Below are 13,980 nucleotides of genomic sequence, written 5' to 3' on the forward strand. Positions count from 1 at the left end.
CGTTTACGACGACATCGCTTAGAAAATACCAGTTATATTGACGAAAATCAAAAATGCCGACGGGTAAAACAATTAGGTACTTAATAACAACCTCATCCGTTTCTACGACCAAATATGAGTAGTCCATTCGATATCGTCAAAACAATATAAACAAATATCGATCGATAATAATACCAGCTAAAATGTCCAAACCAAAAATATTGCCAAATAATTTCTCAAACACAATGCATTATTTACATCGCGTTGCCACTTATACTCATGTCTTATTTTAACATAAATGATATACGGGGTAAAATATGTATAGTTCATACAACTATTTATATATTAGGTCCTTACATATGAAATTGGCGTATTTCGTACTGGCCACTATAATCACGAAGTTCTCCTCTTTGGTAAGGAATTCCAAATTCAAATTTGTACAGCTATTTACTCAGTTTTTTCGAAATTTGAACAACTTCTTGCAAGGGAAAACATTTAACTCTGATGGGGCAGCCCAAATCGCCTTCATAACAATACAAACAAATATCGATCGATAATAATACCAGCGAAAATGTCCAAACCAAAAATATTGCCAAATAATTTCTCAAACACAATGCATTATTTACATCGCATACTCATGTCTTATTTTAACATAAATTATATACAGGGTAAAATATGTATAGTTAATACAACGCCTTTGAACTCGGCTCATAATCCTCCACTGACGTCAGCCAATATGGTAGATATATAAATTCGCAAACTTATGCTGATTAAATCACCATAGAACTAAATTTGAATTGCATCAACGTTTATTTTTTTCTTGTTTTTCTGCTCGATACGAATTCGTACGTGCCTACAGAGTTTATACAAAAATTACGACCGGAAAGCTTTATTTAAAAAGCTTAAAACGGTCAAGTTTAGCTGTAAGGCTGGACTTTTTCGTATTCATATATACGACACCAAAATCAAAATGTTCCCGTTTTGTCATGTTTTAATGCAGGAGATACAAGGTATTGATAATATAAATTTTGTATATCATTGACATAGAAAAATATGAATATTTTTGGGCTCTTCGATTTATGGGATATCTTAGCATTTATTGAAGAATACACAATAAGTATTAAATGGATTTGTGAAACTTCAATACAAATAGGTACTGGCGTACCAATTCTTAAAAGTGCGGCAACGCACTCGAGAGCCCTCTGAGAGTGTCCATGGGTATGACTTAAGATCAGGTCAGCCATTTGCTACCTGATCTATTAAAAAAATTTCAACCTTAAAAGACTTCAGAAGAACCCATGATACACCTTATCGAGAACTTTAAATAAAATTTGTAGTATGGCCCTAACCCCGCCTTTTTCCCCATAACGGCAGCAAAATTGCCAAGCTGTAAAAAGTCCCAAAACTAGTTCTGATATAATTCTGACTCGGAACACATTTTCCTGTACCTATTCTAGTTCGACACATTTTCCTGAAAGTCGATACCAAAAGTCAATAAGTAAACATGTTTTCCTATGAAGTCTACACAAACGTATGTTTAGATTTCAATAGTGGAGTTCGCCAACTCTATTCTTAGAGAAGTCTATTTTTTATTATTTGGCTGGAGTTGATAAATATTACACACTTTACGACCTTAGGTACACATAGCTTTCTTGGAGCTTGTTTTTGATGAAGTAAAAACGTTAGTTTCGTTTCAAATTAGCATTATTATCTATCATAAAGATGTGGCTGTACTGTTCATGTCAAAACAAAACCCGGTAGACTGAGGCTGCATTGGTGGGATGGAGTTATCAAGGACCGCATACGAACGAAAAGGATTGCGATGGCTAGATAAGTGAGGCCCACAAGGGGTTTTATACCCATTGATGATGATGTGCTTTCCTCCCGTGTGATTTTGAAAATTCTTTTCTTACCGTTTTGCAAGTCGCGCATAAATGCCTACAGGTAGCTATTATGACAATAACGTTTGGCAACAACGATAAATAGCAACTTCGTAGTTGGTTTGAACGTTGCCAAAGAAAACATAGTAGACTTTGGATTAAATTACGCGAAGCTTTTCTGACATTTCTTAATAATAAACAATGCTATATACGCAATCTGCCCGGGAAGGCTATGTCCACTTGACTGTACCATTGATTTGGATGCTATTGGTACTTTCCATATGTTGTCTCTAATGCATATATCTATGCATGTTGCTATATGCCCCGCCTATTGCCGTTTCAGATGTAATTCTATCGCTTTATTTAAAAAAAAATATAAATAAACTATATATATATATATATATATATATATATTATATATATATATATATATATATATATATATATAATCCATTCACTATTGTATCCATTCACTATTGTAAACAGAAATACGTTTTAAATCTTAAAATACATTTCATTTACAAATGAATGAAACAAAATTTAGCTATGTAAACTTTCGTTTAGCACAAAGCTTAAATTCGGCTATAGAAAGCTTTATTGAATAAACATTTTTTCAGCTTATGGCAACGACCTTTGACTTTAAAGGCACAAAAGCCCCTTTATAATGCGATATTTTTATTTCGTACACAGTGTTTTAATGAGTGTGAATTCAAGCCTCCGAGCGGAAGGGACCTATAAAAATCTGTTATTTTCAGCGCCAACAATGAAGTATTTGAAATCCAGAGACCAATCCCATTACCAAATATCGTATTCTTCATAAGTAAATGTCACGTCACTATTAGGTGCCTGCTGTCATTCTAGTGAAATCTCTCCACTTTGTTCGGTCTGTAGATTCCCTCAGCTCAGCCGAATCTTCCAGCTGAAGGCCCTCTGCCCGATCTGGCCTTTTGCCTTCCACTTTGCCGACGACAACCGGCTTGTCCAAGTAATTTTGTTTGCAACGGACCATATGACTAAATTAAGAACTCTTCTTTAGAAGAGATTCAGCATGTCGTCGATTCTCTAACGAATTTTGAGTGGATCCAATAATGATTTGTTAGTTTCTTTAGCGGTAGGTACATGATATGCGAAATATCTTTTACCAACACCTCATCTCTCAAGATATCAAAGCAACCAGCAGAACATACTAGTATTACCTGCAGCTGATTACCTGTTTCATTATCGGACGTCAAAGAAGAATACAAAATACCATCCGTATCACCTCGAAGTCCATCGTTCCACAACTGAGCGTTTCTTGTGGCAGTTTTTGCCGTGTACCACCACTATATGGAACCACCCGCCCACTGAAGTATTTCCGAACCAATTCCACTTAAGGACGTTCAAGAATAGAGCGTACCAATTCTAAAAGGGCCGCCGACGCACTTTCTGCCAATGTGAGTATCCATGCGCTATCACTTAACATCAGGTGAGCCTCCTGCCCATTCGCCTTCTATTACATTTAAGTACAAATGTTTTCCATATTAAGTAACAATTTAACAATATTTTCTTGGAGGTAGTCATAAAAAAAAAACGAGAATAAATCATAAGTCAAACAAATAGCTCGAAACTTATATGCCTATTAAGAAATTACAAAACATATTAACCCAACACAAAAGCATAACCTAAGAACTGATGACGAATCGACTTTTACTTTAAATCTACGAAAGCAAATAATATATACAATGTTACAAATGTATAATTAGACATTTCCTAACGTCAATACAAAGTAATGTATCAATCAAATCCACACTGTACGAATCGCATTGCAAAGTTATCGCATTTGACGTCACGATGGGACATAAATCAGGATTTTCCGGTAACAGAGCTAATTATACACAATGTTCCAGACATTAATTTTAACTCTAGAATTATGGTAATACTACACGCGTCTTTAATTATTAACAGTCAAGGCGTAAACAAGCCAATTAAGACAGATACAGCTAGAGTTATTTATCAGCACTCCATGGACTCTGTAAGATGTCCAGCGTATATGTATATACCTGACTGGGGCATGCCACTAATCATGTAGACAGATCCATAATTCTCTAATGGGACCATTATTCAAAATTGTTTAAATTATTCAGTAACAACCAAAATAATATCATACATTTGCGATACCTTTAATCGAATAATGGCTCAACCTTTCGTGACCGTAGTGAGCACATAGTTTATACAGAGGTCAGTGCCAATACATAGACGCCACATAGTTATATATCTCCCAGAATATTATACGATAACAGGTCCTAATTTTGAGGCATAATATACTGTGGTAGTAATGACTTGAAATTAAATGTCTTAGTAATATAAGCACAAAAACTCCAATCATGGACTGGCTTTTAGTATAAGCATGACGAAGCGGAAATTCTTCAGCGTTATATGACAGAAGAAGATATTTACGAACTTAGATTAAGGTATCCCACCCGTAATTAATTCTGAATATAAGTGAGAAGTCTAGGCTTTCGTCCCTTGTTAAATCAGATCATAACATCCATAAAATATAATAAAAAATAAATCTATGGCGTTACAACGTTTTTAGGTCTGGTGGCCTCAGATTTCTGTATGTTTCGTGATCATTTGTTAATCTAGTTATCTAATCTTAGTTAATCTATCAGCCTTCTGTGCCTGACGCACGCCGTCGACTTTTTGGGTCTAAAGCAAACCGGTTTCCTCACTATGTTTTCCTTCATCGTTCGACCGAACACACATATATCCTCCTCTCCTCTCTCTCACATATAAGCATAGGAGAGGAGTCCATAGTTGCACATCCGGGGATCGAATCTACGACCGCTGGTGAGGGATGAGAGTCGCACGCTGAAGCCACTAGCCCAACACAGCTCCGTATCTATATATAGATATAGTAATATTCATAAAATGGCTTGGCTCTTTTTTAAACATATATCTGTATGTTCTATGAATTCTAGTCTTTGATTTAAAATTCAATGGCTTCGTGTAACTCACACTGAGTCATAAACGTACATTGACAAATCGATTAGTGCTGGTTATAACTACCATATGAAGAAAGTTCTGTTTCACTGGTCTTCTAGGTTAGTAACGATGATTTTAAGTTCACAAGGAATCAAGTGTTTAACTGTATAGAATAGTATTAACCACGCATTGAGGAAAGAATATCCTTAATACTTGTTTCACTAACAATGGATTGGGCAAAATACCGACAGTGGCGTCTATCGATCTTCCCTACATAGGTCTGGTATTGATCGCACGCCACTTCTGAACCATTACACCAGGTAATGTAAACTTTAGCACACCTGTTAAATATGTACTACTTTGCCAATACATTTCTGTTCGTATTTAACGACAGTTAGATAGTGTTATATATGTATTTGCGTTCGTTTTATTTATTATTTACTGAAGCAAATATTAAACCTATTAAACGATAAAAATTGATTAAAAAAAATATGAATCCATGACCGAACGACAAAGGTAAGGAGAGTTTATAAATTTACTTACATGAAAACAACTGTTAATACAATAAAGAAGTAAGAAGATACGGTTTACGGTGGAGAACTTTATAAAAAAGGGAACATTAAAAAAAATCTTATTTATTCACTTGTTTTTGTATCTTAGGTGGGGCTTGGCCCACACCAGTCTGCTTATCAGAAATCCGGGTACGCAATGCCCATTAAACCCGCGTGGCGTTCTACACTTTGAAATATTGTGAACAAAACCCTCTTAAAAGTCCAAATATTGTTATGTTACACTATGCAGTGCTTGTTATTAAATATAAAACACGCATACACTCGCAACACATTATGTATTACATAGCATATCATATTAAATTTATTGAATGTGTATATAATAATTACGTAAGTCTCTCAGGGTAATGGAGCCAATCAAATATCGGTTAGCCAATGCGGGCATCATTACTGATGCATATTGTTAAATTGTTACAAGTATTTAAAGCAACAAAGTATGTATTAACAAATTATCTACAAGGTTATCAAATTTAACTACAGTTCAACTACCACCGTAAGTCACGAGTACGACAACAAAAGGTGTGTACTCCTACCAGAGTCTAATATGTGCAAAATTTTCAACATACACAGCAACAAAACAGTTTTTGCATTTAGGAAAGTTGATTTAAAATTGTAATGCCATAAAACGTAACAATTCGCGATATCGTGATTTGTATATTAAGTTTAGACCTTCCTCGTGCAATGCTCACTGCATTTATTATATTATTATTGCTCAGTAGTTCTTCAATGACATCTTTCGCATTTTATTACCGTTTAAACAAGGTAGTAAAAAAAGTTTTTATACTGCTATTGTATAAATTTTCATGCAATATTAACAGAACAAAAAAATAATAAAGTTGATTGAGAATATAAGGTTGTTATTCTTCTTGCATAAATCCTGCTTAGAATAAAATAAAATTTTTATTCTAAACACTAGATTTTAAAAAATGTAATGTTTCCTAGAGCCTGTTCGATCCTGAGCCTAGGTATTTTCAATCTAATGTAATTAAATGAATTAATTCATTAATTCATTCTTAATTCATTCCTGTAGGTTACATAGACTGACAATTTAGAAAAATAAAAAATATCATCCTCAATTATACTCTACTGACGGGCATACTCAAACCAATTTAAACAATCAAGATCCATCCATACCCTGCTTCAATTGAGGCGGTAGCTGTAATAGGCTACATTAATTTTAATCACAATTGATTAGTATATGTATATGTAAAGATTTGTGAGTTGTATTCAATAGATGGTATTGGGCAGTAATACAATAATCAGCCAGAAAAATCTTCAAAGGCTTTCTTCATATGTTGTTATAAGAATTTGACAGCAACAATAGTTTATGTTTAAAATATGACACTTATACATTGAGGTAACAATAATTTTATTCTAGTAACAACACGGCACCAATGTGATACTTTCTATTTTTATTTAATATAAGGAACCATTAATGGTATATTAACATACTACTTAATAACCAAGTAGAAACCTATAAATTATGATGAGAGATGTAGGCGGAAAAAGAACTAGTACACATATGACTGTATACTACATACTATCATCTAAGCCAAAGTATCTAGCTAACAGGATCAAAGGTAAACAATACATAAAATGTAGATTTAGGTATAATTATTGTTTTATGGCACAATTATAAGTGAGAAAAAATTGATGCAAATCAACAGTGGACAAGAACTGTAAAATATGTAGAGGTATTAATAATATTAATGTATACTTAACAAAGTACATTCATATGTCAGCTAAGTATTAACTAAATACTATAACTTGTAACTCAAGCCAAATTAAGGTCATAAAATAAAATATATTAATAAACAAAATATGTCCTAAATATTAAAATATTGCAGGTACAGAATTATCTTTTAGAAAATTGCAACTTTTACAAGCTTTATTTCTTCATGTTCTAATGACATATTTAGCTGTAGAAACCAGTTGATAATATCACTTCCTTATGACTACATAGTCACCTTGATTCGCTTATTGCTTACACTACCTTTTTGCGAAGAAATGAAGATAAGCAAATTTACTAATCGCACTTATTTTGTTTAGGTATTACACCGATTGCGTACATAATCTTTAGGTTTATAATAGAATTTATTGAAACTTACATTTTCTGATAGATAAAGCAGTAACAAGAATCCAAGGATGCTTGGTATAATTTTTTGTAGAATCCTTTCTCCGCTGCCAGCCATTTTGACTCACTTAACTTCACAACTTAAAGGTAAATTTTATTGTTACTTATTTGTCATATCATACTTGGAATCACAATATTATTTATTTAATCAGTGCCTCCAACCAAAATTAAACATAAATGATTATGACGCACTACTTCGACCTCCAAGTTTATTTTCCAAAATGAAAATGACAATTTATACTTTATAGGGATTCTTGAATTTAGGACCGAAGCACAGACCAATGCCTAATATACTATACAGTATACTAGTACTCAACAGCGACAACCAAACGTCATATTAGCACTCCGCAGTTTAGCCACAGACTATACCGTACTGAGTAACACTATAACCGAAAAACCAGCAGATGTAGAAAGTTGGCTATACTGAACTAAAACAAGGATTATTTTGGGAACTATACTCTTAATAGATATAGAGCACGCAATCATTATCACAAATCTCAGGTAAGCACGAGGAAAAGCCTTACAGGGTAAATTCTAAGAACAAAACTTTGCGCTAAATCTGATCTCGTATATAAAAAATGTTTTGAATTACGATAAATGGTACATCGGGCTATCGTTGGACGAGTAGTAGATTTAACATTAGAGTTCATCGTAATAAGTATGTCAAAACGAATAGTAATTAATAATAAGCTGTTGTACCACAGATTCATTACATACTGATATATCAGTAATCTGTGGGGTAACAATCAACAAACAAAAATTAAAATAATTAAAAGTTAGGCATATATTTTATAATCTTATATGTATGGGCTATGGCTATATTTCTTTAGTCGAGTTTTTATTTAAGTGTTTTTATATCCCTTGTCATGAGTGTTGTTTTTTATGAAAATATGTATATAAATAAGATCGTTTTTAAATAATACATACAAATTTCTTTATAAGGCAGCCAGCTTATATTTAAATAATTTAAAATTGACAGAAAAATTTATATTCTTAATAAATGGAGGAAAGGAAACGAAAGCGAAACTTGTATGTAACGCCTACACAAAAGAAAAAATTAATTGAACTTCTATCAAAACACCCAATGCTATTATCTGGAAAAAGAACACAGAACTTTACTAATATGGATGCTCAACGGGTATGGCAAAGTATAGCAAAAGAATGTAATTCTATACCTGGATCTAAAAAACATTGGCGTCAATGGAAAAAAGTAAGTTAATAATTTAAGTGTTCTGCTAAACTTTGACAAAATATGTAAATAGTGATTATTGGTGTATCAAATTTTAATATTAACAAACAAATTTTATTATTATAATGACACAAGATCTCAATAATTAAATGTATAGTTTTAGCTAACATACCAAACTTTTCAGTCATGGCAGGATATGAGATCAAAATATTTTAAAAGGAATTCAGTAAAAATTAATGATGGACCATCTATAAAAACTTTGATTACTAAACTAGAGGAGGAATGCCTTTCAAATTCTAAGAATGATGAGGATTTTACAGAAACAACAGAATTTGTGATGTTAGATGAAAACCAAGAGATATTTCATGATGAGAATCTATCCCATGAATCCATCAGTGAACCGGCATCACCACAAGAAGAAAAAGTTTTTGCAATAGAACCACAACCCGCAGAAACAAAATCTAACCATAAGAGTAATTATAAAAATAATGAACATGATTGTGAACCCACAGGTTGTAATATAAATTGTGACATATTATTATCAAATGAAAAACGAAAAATGAAACTAAAAGAAGATTTTATTAATTTCAAAAAAGATTATTTTAGACAAAAGTTAAAGCTGTTAAAAGAACAAACAGAAGCTTTAAAAAGTATTGCTAAGGAAATATGTAATAAATGATGTTACCGCTTATCTTTAGAATTTATTTTCTTTGTTATTTAATGTATTTTGGAAAATTCATGGGTAATATTCATTATTAAACTACTAACAGGTTTCTATATATAGCAGATAGGAGGTTTCTGTATATAAATACAATAACCTCTAATTGCCCATCCACACTCTTCACGAGGGGACGTGAGCGTGATTGTGTGGATGCTGAAATTATATTTATACCGGCGAAATATGATATTTTTTATTCATTTTTGTAGTATACAAGAAAGGAATAATATTGGATAGCACATAAAGTAGCTAACACAATTATTCTAATCACGTCTATCTTATGGTAGATGTAGTGGGCATGAGCAACTAAATATTGCAAGTGTGTCGTGATTTGTATTGGCGAGGACATCGACGACATGCATCGTGAGAGTTTCGAGCCGAAGTTAACAAATCTGTGACATATGTACACTAGGCTCAAAAGATAATTTTTAAATTCAAAAAAGTTTGTTCATGGATTACTAAGTATTTCTTAAAATTACCATTTTCGCTGAAAAATAAATTACATTACAATCACAATTACAGCCGTTCAGTATTTTATAAAAAAGGTTCAAATAATACAGGGGATAAGGGTGTTGGCAGCTTCAATATTCAATTAAAAAAACTACGAGACAACAAAAATATATTAAATATATTGTATTTTAAAAAAGTAAAAACAAGAATTTTTAAGACTTAAAAATATTGTTGTCCAAATGACTTCCGTCGGCTGCTTGGCACACTAGAAACAGGAGGCGAATAATTGTTCTCGATATTTTGTTACTTTCCCGAATAATATTCCTCTTCAGCTGCTCTAAATTGGTTGGATTATTTTCGTAGACTACCGATTTGAGGTAGCCCCATAGAAAATAATCGTATGGAGAGATCGGGGCTACGTGGCCCTTCAATATCCTCCTTTTTGAAATGAGTTTTCCGGGAAACACATTTTTCAGCAGTTCTATATACCCTTGCCGTATGACATGTGGCCCCATCCTGTTAAAATCACATCCTTGAGGCATTGTCTTAAATTCTTGCAAAGCTGGCGCCAAATTGTTTGTTATGGTGTTGCAATAATTGTAAGCTCTAACCGTCATCGCTTGCCCTCTTTCGGCCTCAAAAAAGTATGACCCAATAATACCGGTTGACGATATCCCAGCCCACACGACAAGCTTCGGGCTGTGAAGTGGACGTTCATGCAAGAGTCGTTGATTAGTTTCGAACCATTAAGATGAAAATTGGCCTCATCACGTTGTTGAAATTGTTGAACTGCTCGAGCATCAAATTGACAAAGTTAAGTCGGTTATTGGCATCATCTGGTTTTAATTCTTGGACTACCTGAATCTTATAAGCTTTCAAATGCAAATCATGCTTCAAAATTCGTCGCAAAGTCGTTCTTTTGATGTCCAAAGACTGACTCCTCTTACGTGTTGACTGTTGCGGATTTAGCTGAACTGAAACATGAATTCGCTCCATAATGTCAGCTGATCTTGTAGAAACTGGGCGACCACGAGGCCTAATTGGTACTGTTGAGCCGGTTGTTTCGAACAGTCTGATCCATTTCGATATCACATTGGCGCTTCGAACTTCACTTAAATCGCGTAAACCGTGATCATGTCGCTACAAACGTCGTGCAGTAATCACTGACTTATTGATTTCGTAATACGCTCGGATACAAATGCACGCTGCCCTCCCGTGTCGATCTGTGCTCCCCTCCATGGCGACTAAATTTACAGGAAGCGGCGCAGCTAACAACATATCCCCCAGCTGCCCCACGCCATGCATTTCCGACAAATTGAAGAATTTAATTGCCAACGCTCATATGGCCCATCCTGTATATATTCCGTTATGATATTTTAGTCAAATGGATATATAAAAACAATTATATCATCTGTTACCTTTTTATTATATTATGGCAATAGTTTGACTTAATGCCAGTTTCAAGTAAAAATCTGTTACCTTTAAAATATGACATTTCACGTTATTACAGTTGACAGTTCTTTGGCAATATTTTCCAGTTGTCATACTTCACTTTAGTTATCAACATTTATGATTTTGTATTTATAATGCACTCCGATATTATGTTAATTTTGTTTACAATACTTTGAATTAAAAAAAATCTATATAGTTTGTGCGGCTATTTGAATAAAATATGTGTTAAATATGAAGTTCTGTTTTCGGACATAACTTCTCTAATACAATGTACCATAAGGATTACAGTAACTTCGTCCGTCCAACACCTGATGATGCAGCTGTTGTACCATCTACCAATTTCCCTATCCCAAAGCTTAGCGGAAAGGAAGCTAGGAAGCTCTATTTAGAGGAAGTGACAAACATAGAACACCCTCCCACAGTTGCCAATGAGGAATCCAGTGTGCATGAAAAATTACTTCGTAAACGTAAGATTGACCCTAACCTGACAGACCAAGAATTATTTCAAAGTGTTCAAAACAATTGCATTGACGTGGTAAAGTCTACTTTAGATACTTTTCCAGATAAAATTTACTTGAAAGATGAATTTGGTTGGAGTTTGCTAATGATTGCATGTCAGGCGAATTCAGTAGATATTGTAAAAGAACTAATAAAACGAGGTATTGATACAACTGTTAGAGATAAAGCTGGAAACTCTGCCCAAAGCTTAGTCATACAAAACAAAAATATTGTGCTAGCTAATATACTTCTTATGCCAGCTACTGAAGATATCAAACCAAAAAAAACACAAGTTAAGTTAATAAAACAAGACTATCAGTGCCTAGTTTGTGGCAACTTATTTTTTTCTGATAGGGAACAACATTTGTCATCTACACTACATAATATAAATGTAAGTAAAGGAAAGAAAATTCCAACAAACTATGTTATTCCTGAATCAAATAAGGGATTTCAAATTATGTTGAAGGAGGGTTGGGACAAAGATACAGGATTAGGTCCAGATGGTGCTGGTGCTAAATATCCAATTAAAGCAACTATGAAGAATGACAGAACTGGACTGGGATTAAAAAAAAAGGAAGAATGTTCTCAGAAAGAATCTCCTAAAATTGTCAATAAAAAATTCTTAAAAAGAGAAGTGCATAAAAATAAAATAATGGAGATCAGGTTTCGTAGAGAGTTTTACTAAAATGTAACATATATTTCCACAATTACTCTATTTCCTAAGGACAAATATGAGGAAAATAAACAACATTTAAACAGGCAAAAATTAAAGTTTATTTCAAAAGGCACTGATCACATCTTGAACTTAACAAAATTCTGTTTTTCTGAATATAATATAGTAAACAATTTTAAGAAATATATTTTTTTTAATAAAAGGTTTTTTTATTGAGCATTATATAAATAAATTGTTATACTAAAAGAATTCAAAAATGCACGGAAATCTGCATTAGAAGTTTATCATAAAAGTAACATTCATTTTATCTTATCTACTATCATACAAATTTGTTACTAGACTAGAAGTAGTAATCAAAGATTGGGGGCTACCCAGTCAAGGAATTTGACAGCCAATTCAAATCCAACAAAGCAAGCAGCATTAGCTGGGAAAGCTCTGATCATTACTGGAGCTACCCCTTTATATAAAGCTGTAGGACCTTCTTTTTCCATTAACTGTTTAAACACATCTCGCATACCATTAGGGTAAGTTCCCTCTGGAGCAGTCTGTAATCTGCTCTTCAAAACATCAGCTGGCATGCCTACCAGCCAGTTAGCTATACCAGCACAACCCCCAGCAACAACTGTTGCCAACATTTTTAATTTAGCACTAGCATCCTCAGGTACTAAAACCTCTTTAACCCATTCATAGGTCATAAAATACATTCCACTTGCAGGCACATCTCTCAAAATGGTGGCAACACTACCCTTATAAATACTTCGGATCCCACCCTCTGCATATAACTGCCTGGCACAGTCCAGCATACCACTGTACTTTTGTGGTCCACTGCCACCTTGTTGAATTTGAAGTAAGCATTTAATTCTCTCACCTGGAGCCATGATAGATGTTGTAAATATACCTGAAAAAGCACCAGCCGCAAACAGCTCTGTCCTAGTAAGTATTTGCTCTTCATCCGACTTTATCAACTTTTTCCCTAGTCCAAAACCAAAAAAACTGATAGCAAAAATAGGTGCCACTCCAGTTAATGGTGCTGACATACCCTTGTAAAGACCTTTGAATCCCTCTCTCTGAACAGTTTTTTGGAAACAATCGATGGTGCCAGCGTACAAGGCCGTCTGGCCTGGTTGCGGCAGAGGCATAGTTTGTAATCTTACTTTAATAGTATCCATTGGATGTCCTGCTAAAACTGTGCAAACACCGCCAAAGCCGCCACTTAAAAAGTATTTTATAGGGCTACTTTTCTCAGACATTTTAATTGAATATTTGTGATGCAGTTAAAGGGAAAGTTTTAGTTATAGCAGTTGAGGAAACTTTTGTCAGAAACTTGTTTTATGTTTAAAATTTTAAATTGAAATGTCAAAGTCCAAAAGGGTCAATTTCCACAGATTACAATTGGGTTGCTAATTGGCATGCTCAAGAGATATAATACCATATGTCTTGATTTGATTGATTATATTTTAAAAGTCAATTGTCG

General features: G+C 33.7%; 4 protein-coding genes across 8 annotated transcripts in view; 2 read left to right on the forward strand and 2 right to left on the reverse strand.

Moving 5' to 3' along the window:
* Positions 1-7,828, reverse strand: part of LOC123713504 (NPC intracellular cholesterol transporter 1) — a 59,269-nt gene extending 51,441 nt beyond the window's left edge. For all 5 annotated transcript variants that reach the window (XM_045667206.1, XM_045667204.1, XM_045667208.1 and 2 more), the window contains exon 1: positions 7,501-7,828. In XM_045667206.1, coding sequence (XP_045523162.1) covers positions 7,501-7,584 — 84 coding nt within the window. In that variant the 5' untranslated portion in view covers positions 7,585-7,828. The remainder of the gene's footprint in view (positions 1-7,500) is intronic.
* Positions 7,829-8,328: 500 nt separating this feature from the next.
* On the forward strand, positions 8,329-9,406 carry LOC123713219. Its single transcript, XM_045666786.1, has 2 exons — positions 8,329-8,736; positions 8,900-9,406. The coding sequence occupies exons 1-2, from the start codon at positions 8,527-8,529 to the stop codon at positions 9,392-9,394; spliced, it is 705 nt and encodes a 234-aa protein (XP_045522742.1). The 5' UTR covers positions 8,329-8,526; the 3' UTR covers positions 9,395-9,406.
* A 2,028-nt stretch (positions 9,407-11,434) lies between these two features.
* LOC123713446 (G patch domain and ankyrin repeat-containing protein 1 homolog) lies at positions 11,435-12,652 on the forward strand. Its single transcript, XM_045667116.1, has one exon. The coding sequence runs from the start codon at positions 11,604-11,606 to the stop codon at positions 12,516-12,518; it is 915 nt and encodes a 304-aa protein (XP_045523072.1). The 5' UTR covers positions 11,435-11,603; the 3' UTR covers positions 12,519-12,652.
* Positions 12,653-12,701: 49 nt separating this feature from the next.
* On the reverse strand, positions 12,702-13,880 carry LOC123713447 (mitochondrial carnitine/acylcarnitine carrier protein). Its single transcript, XM_045667117.1, has one exon. It carries the CDS (start codon positions 13,754-13,756, stop codon positions 12,860-12,862), a length of 897 nt encoding a protein of 298 aa, XP_045523073.1. The 5' UTR covers positions 13,757-13,880; the 3' UTR covers positions 12,702-12,859.
* Between the last annotated feature and the right edge of the window lie 100 nt (positions 13,881-13,980).

Source organism: Pieris brassicae, chromosome 8 (assembly GCF_905147105.1).
Source record: "Pieris brassicae chromosome 8, ilPieBrab1.1, whole genome shotgun sequence".
Lineage (NCBI taxonomy): Eukaryota > Metazoa > Arthropoda > Insecta > Lepidoptera > Pieridae > Pieris > Pieris brassicae.

Excerpts from the sequence above, each read along its gene's own strand:
- LOC123713219 (XM_045666786.1), top strand. The coding sequence starts at position 8,527 with ATGGAGGAAAGGAAACGAAAGCGAAACTTGTATGTAACGCCTACACAA. Across the intron at positions 8,737-8,899 it reads ATTGGCGTCAATGGAAAAAA|TCATGGCAGGATATGAGATC; the intron begins GTAAGTTAATAA and ends CAAACTTTTCAG.
- LOC123713447 (XM_045667117.1), bottom strand. The coding sequence starts at position 13,756 with ATGTCTGAGAAAAGTAGCCCTATAAAATACTTTTTAAGTGGCGGCTTT.
- LOC123713446 (XM_045667116.1), top strand. The coding sequence starts at position 11,604 with ATGTACCATAAGGATTACAGTAACTTCGTCCGTCCAACACCTGATGAT.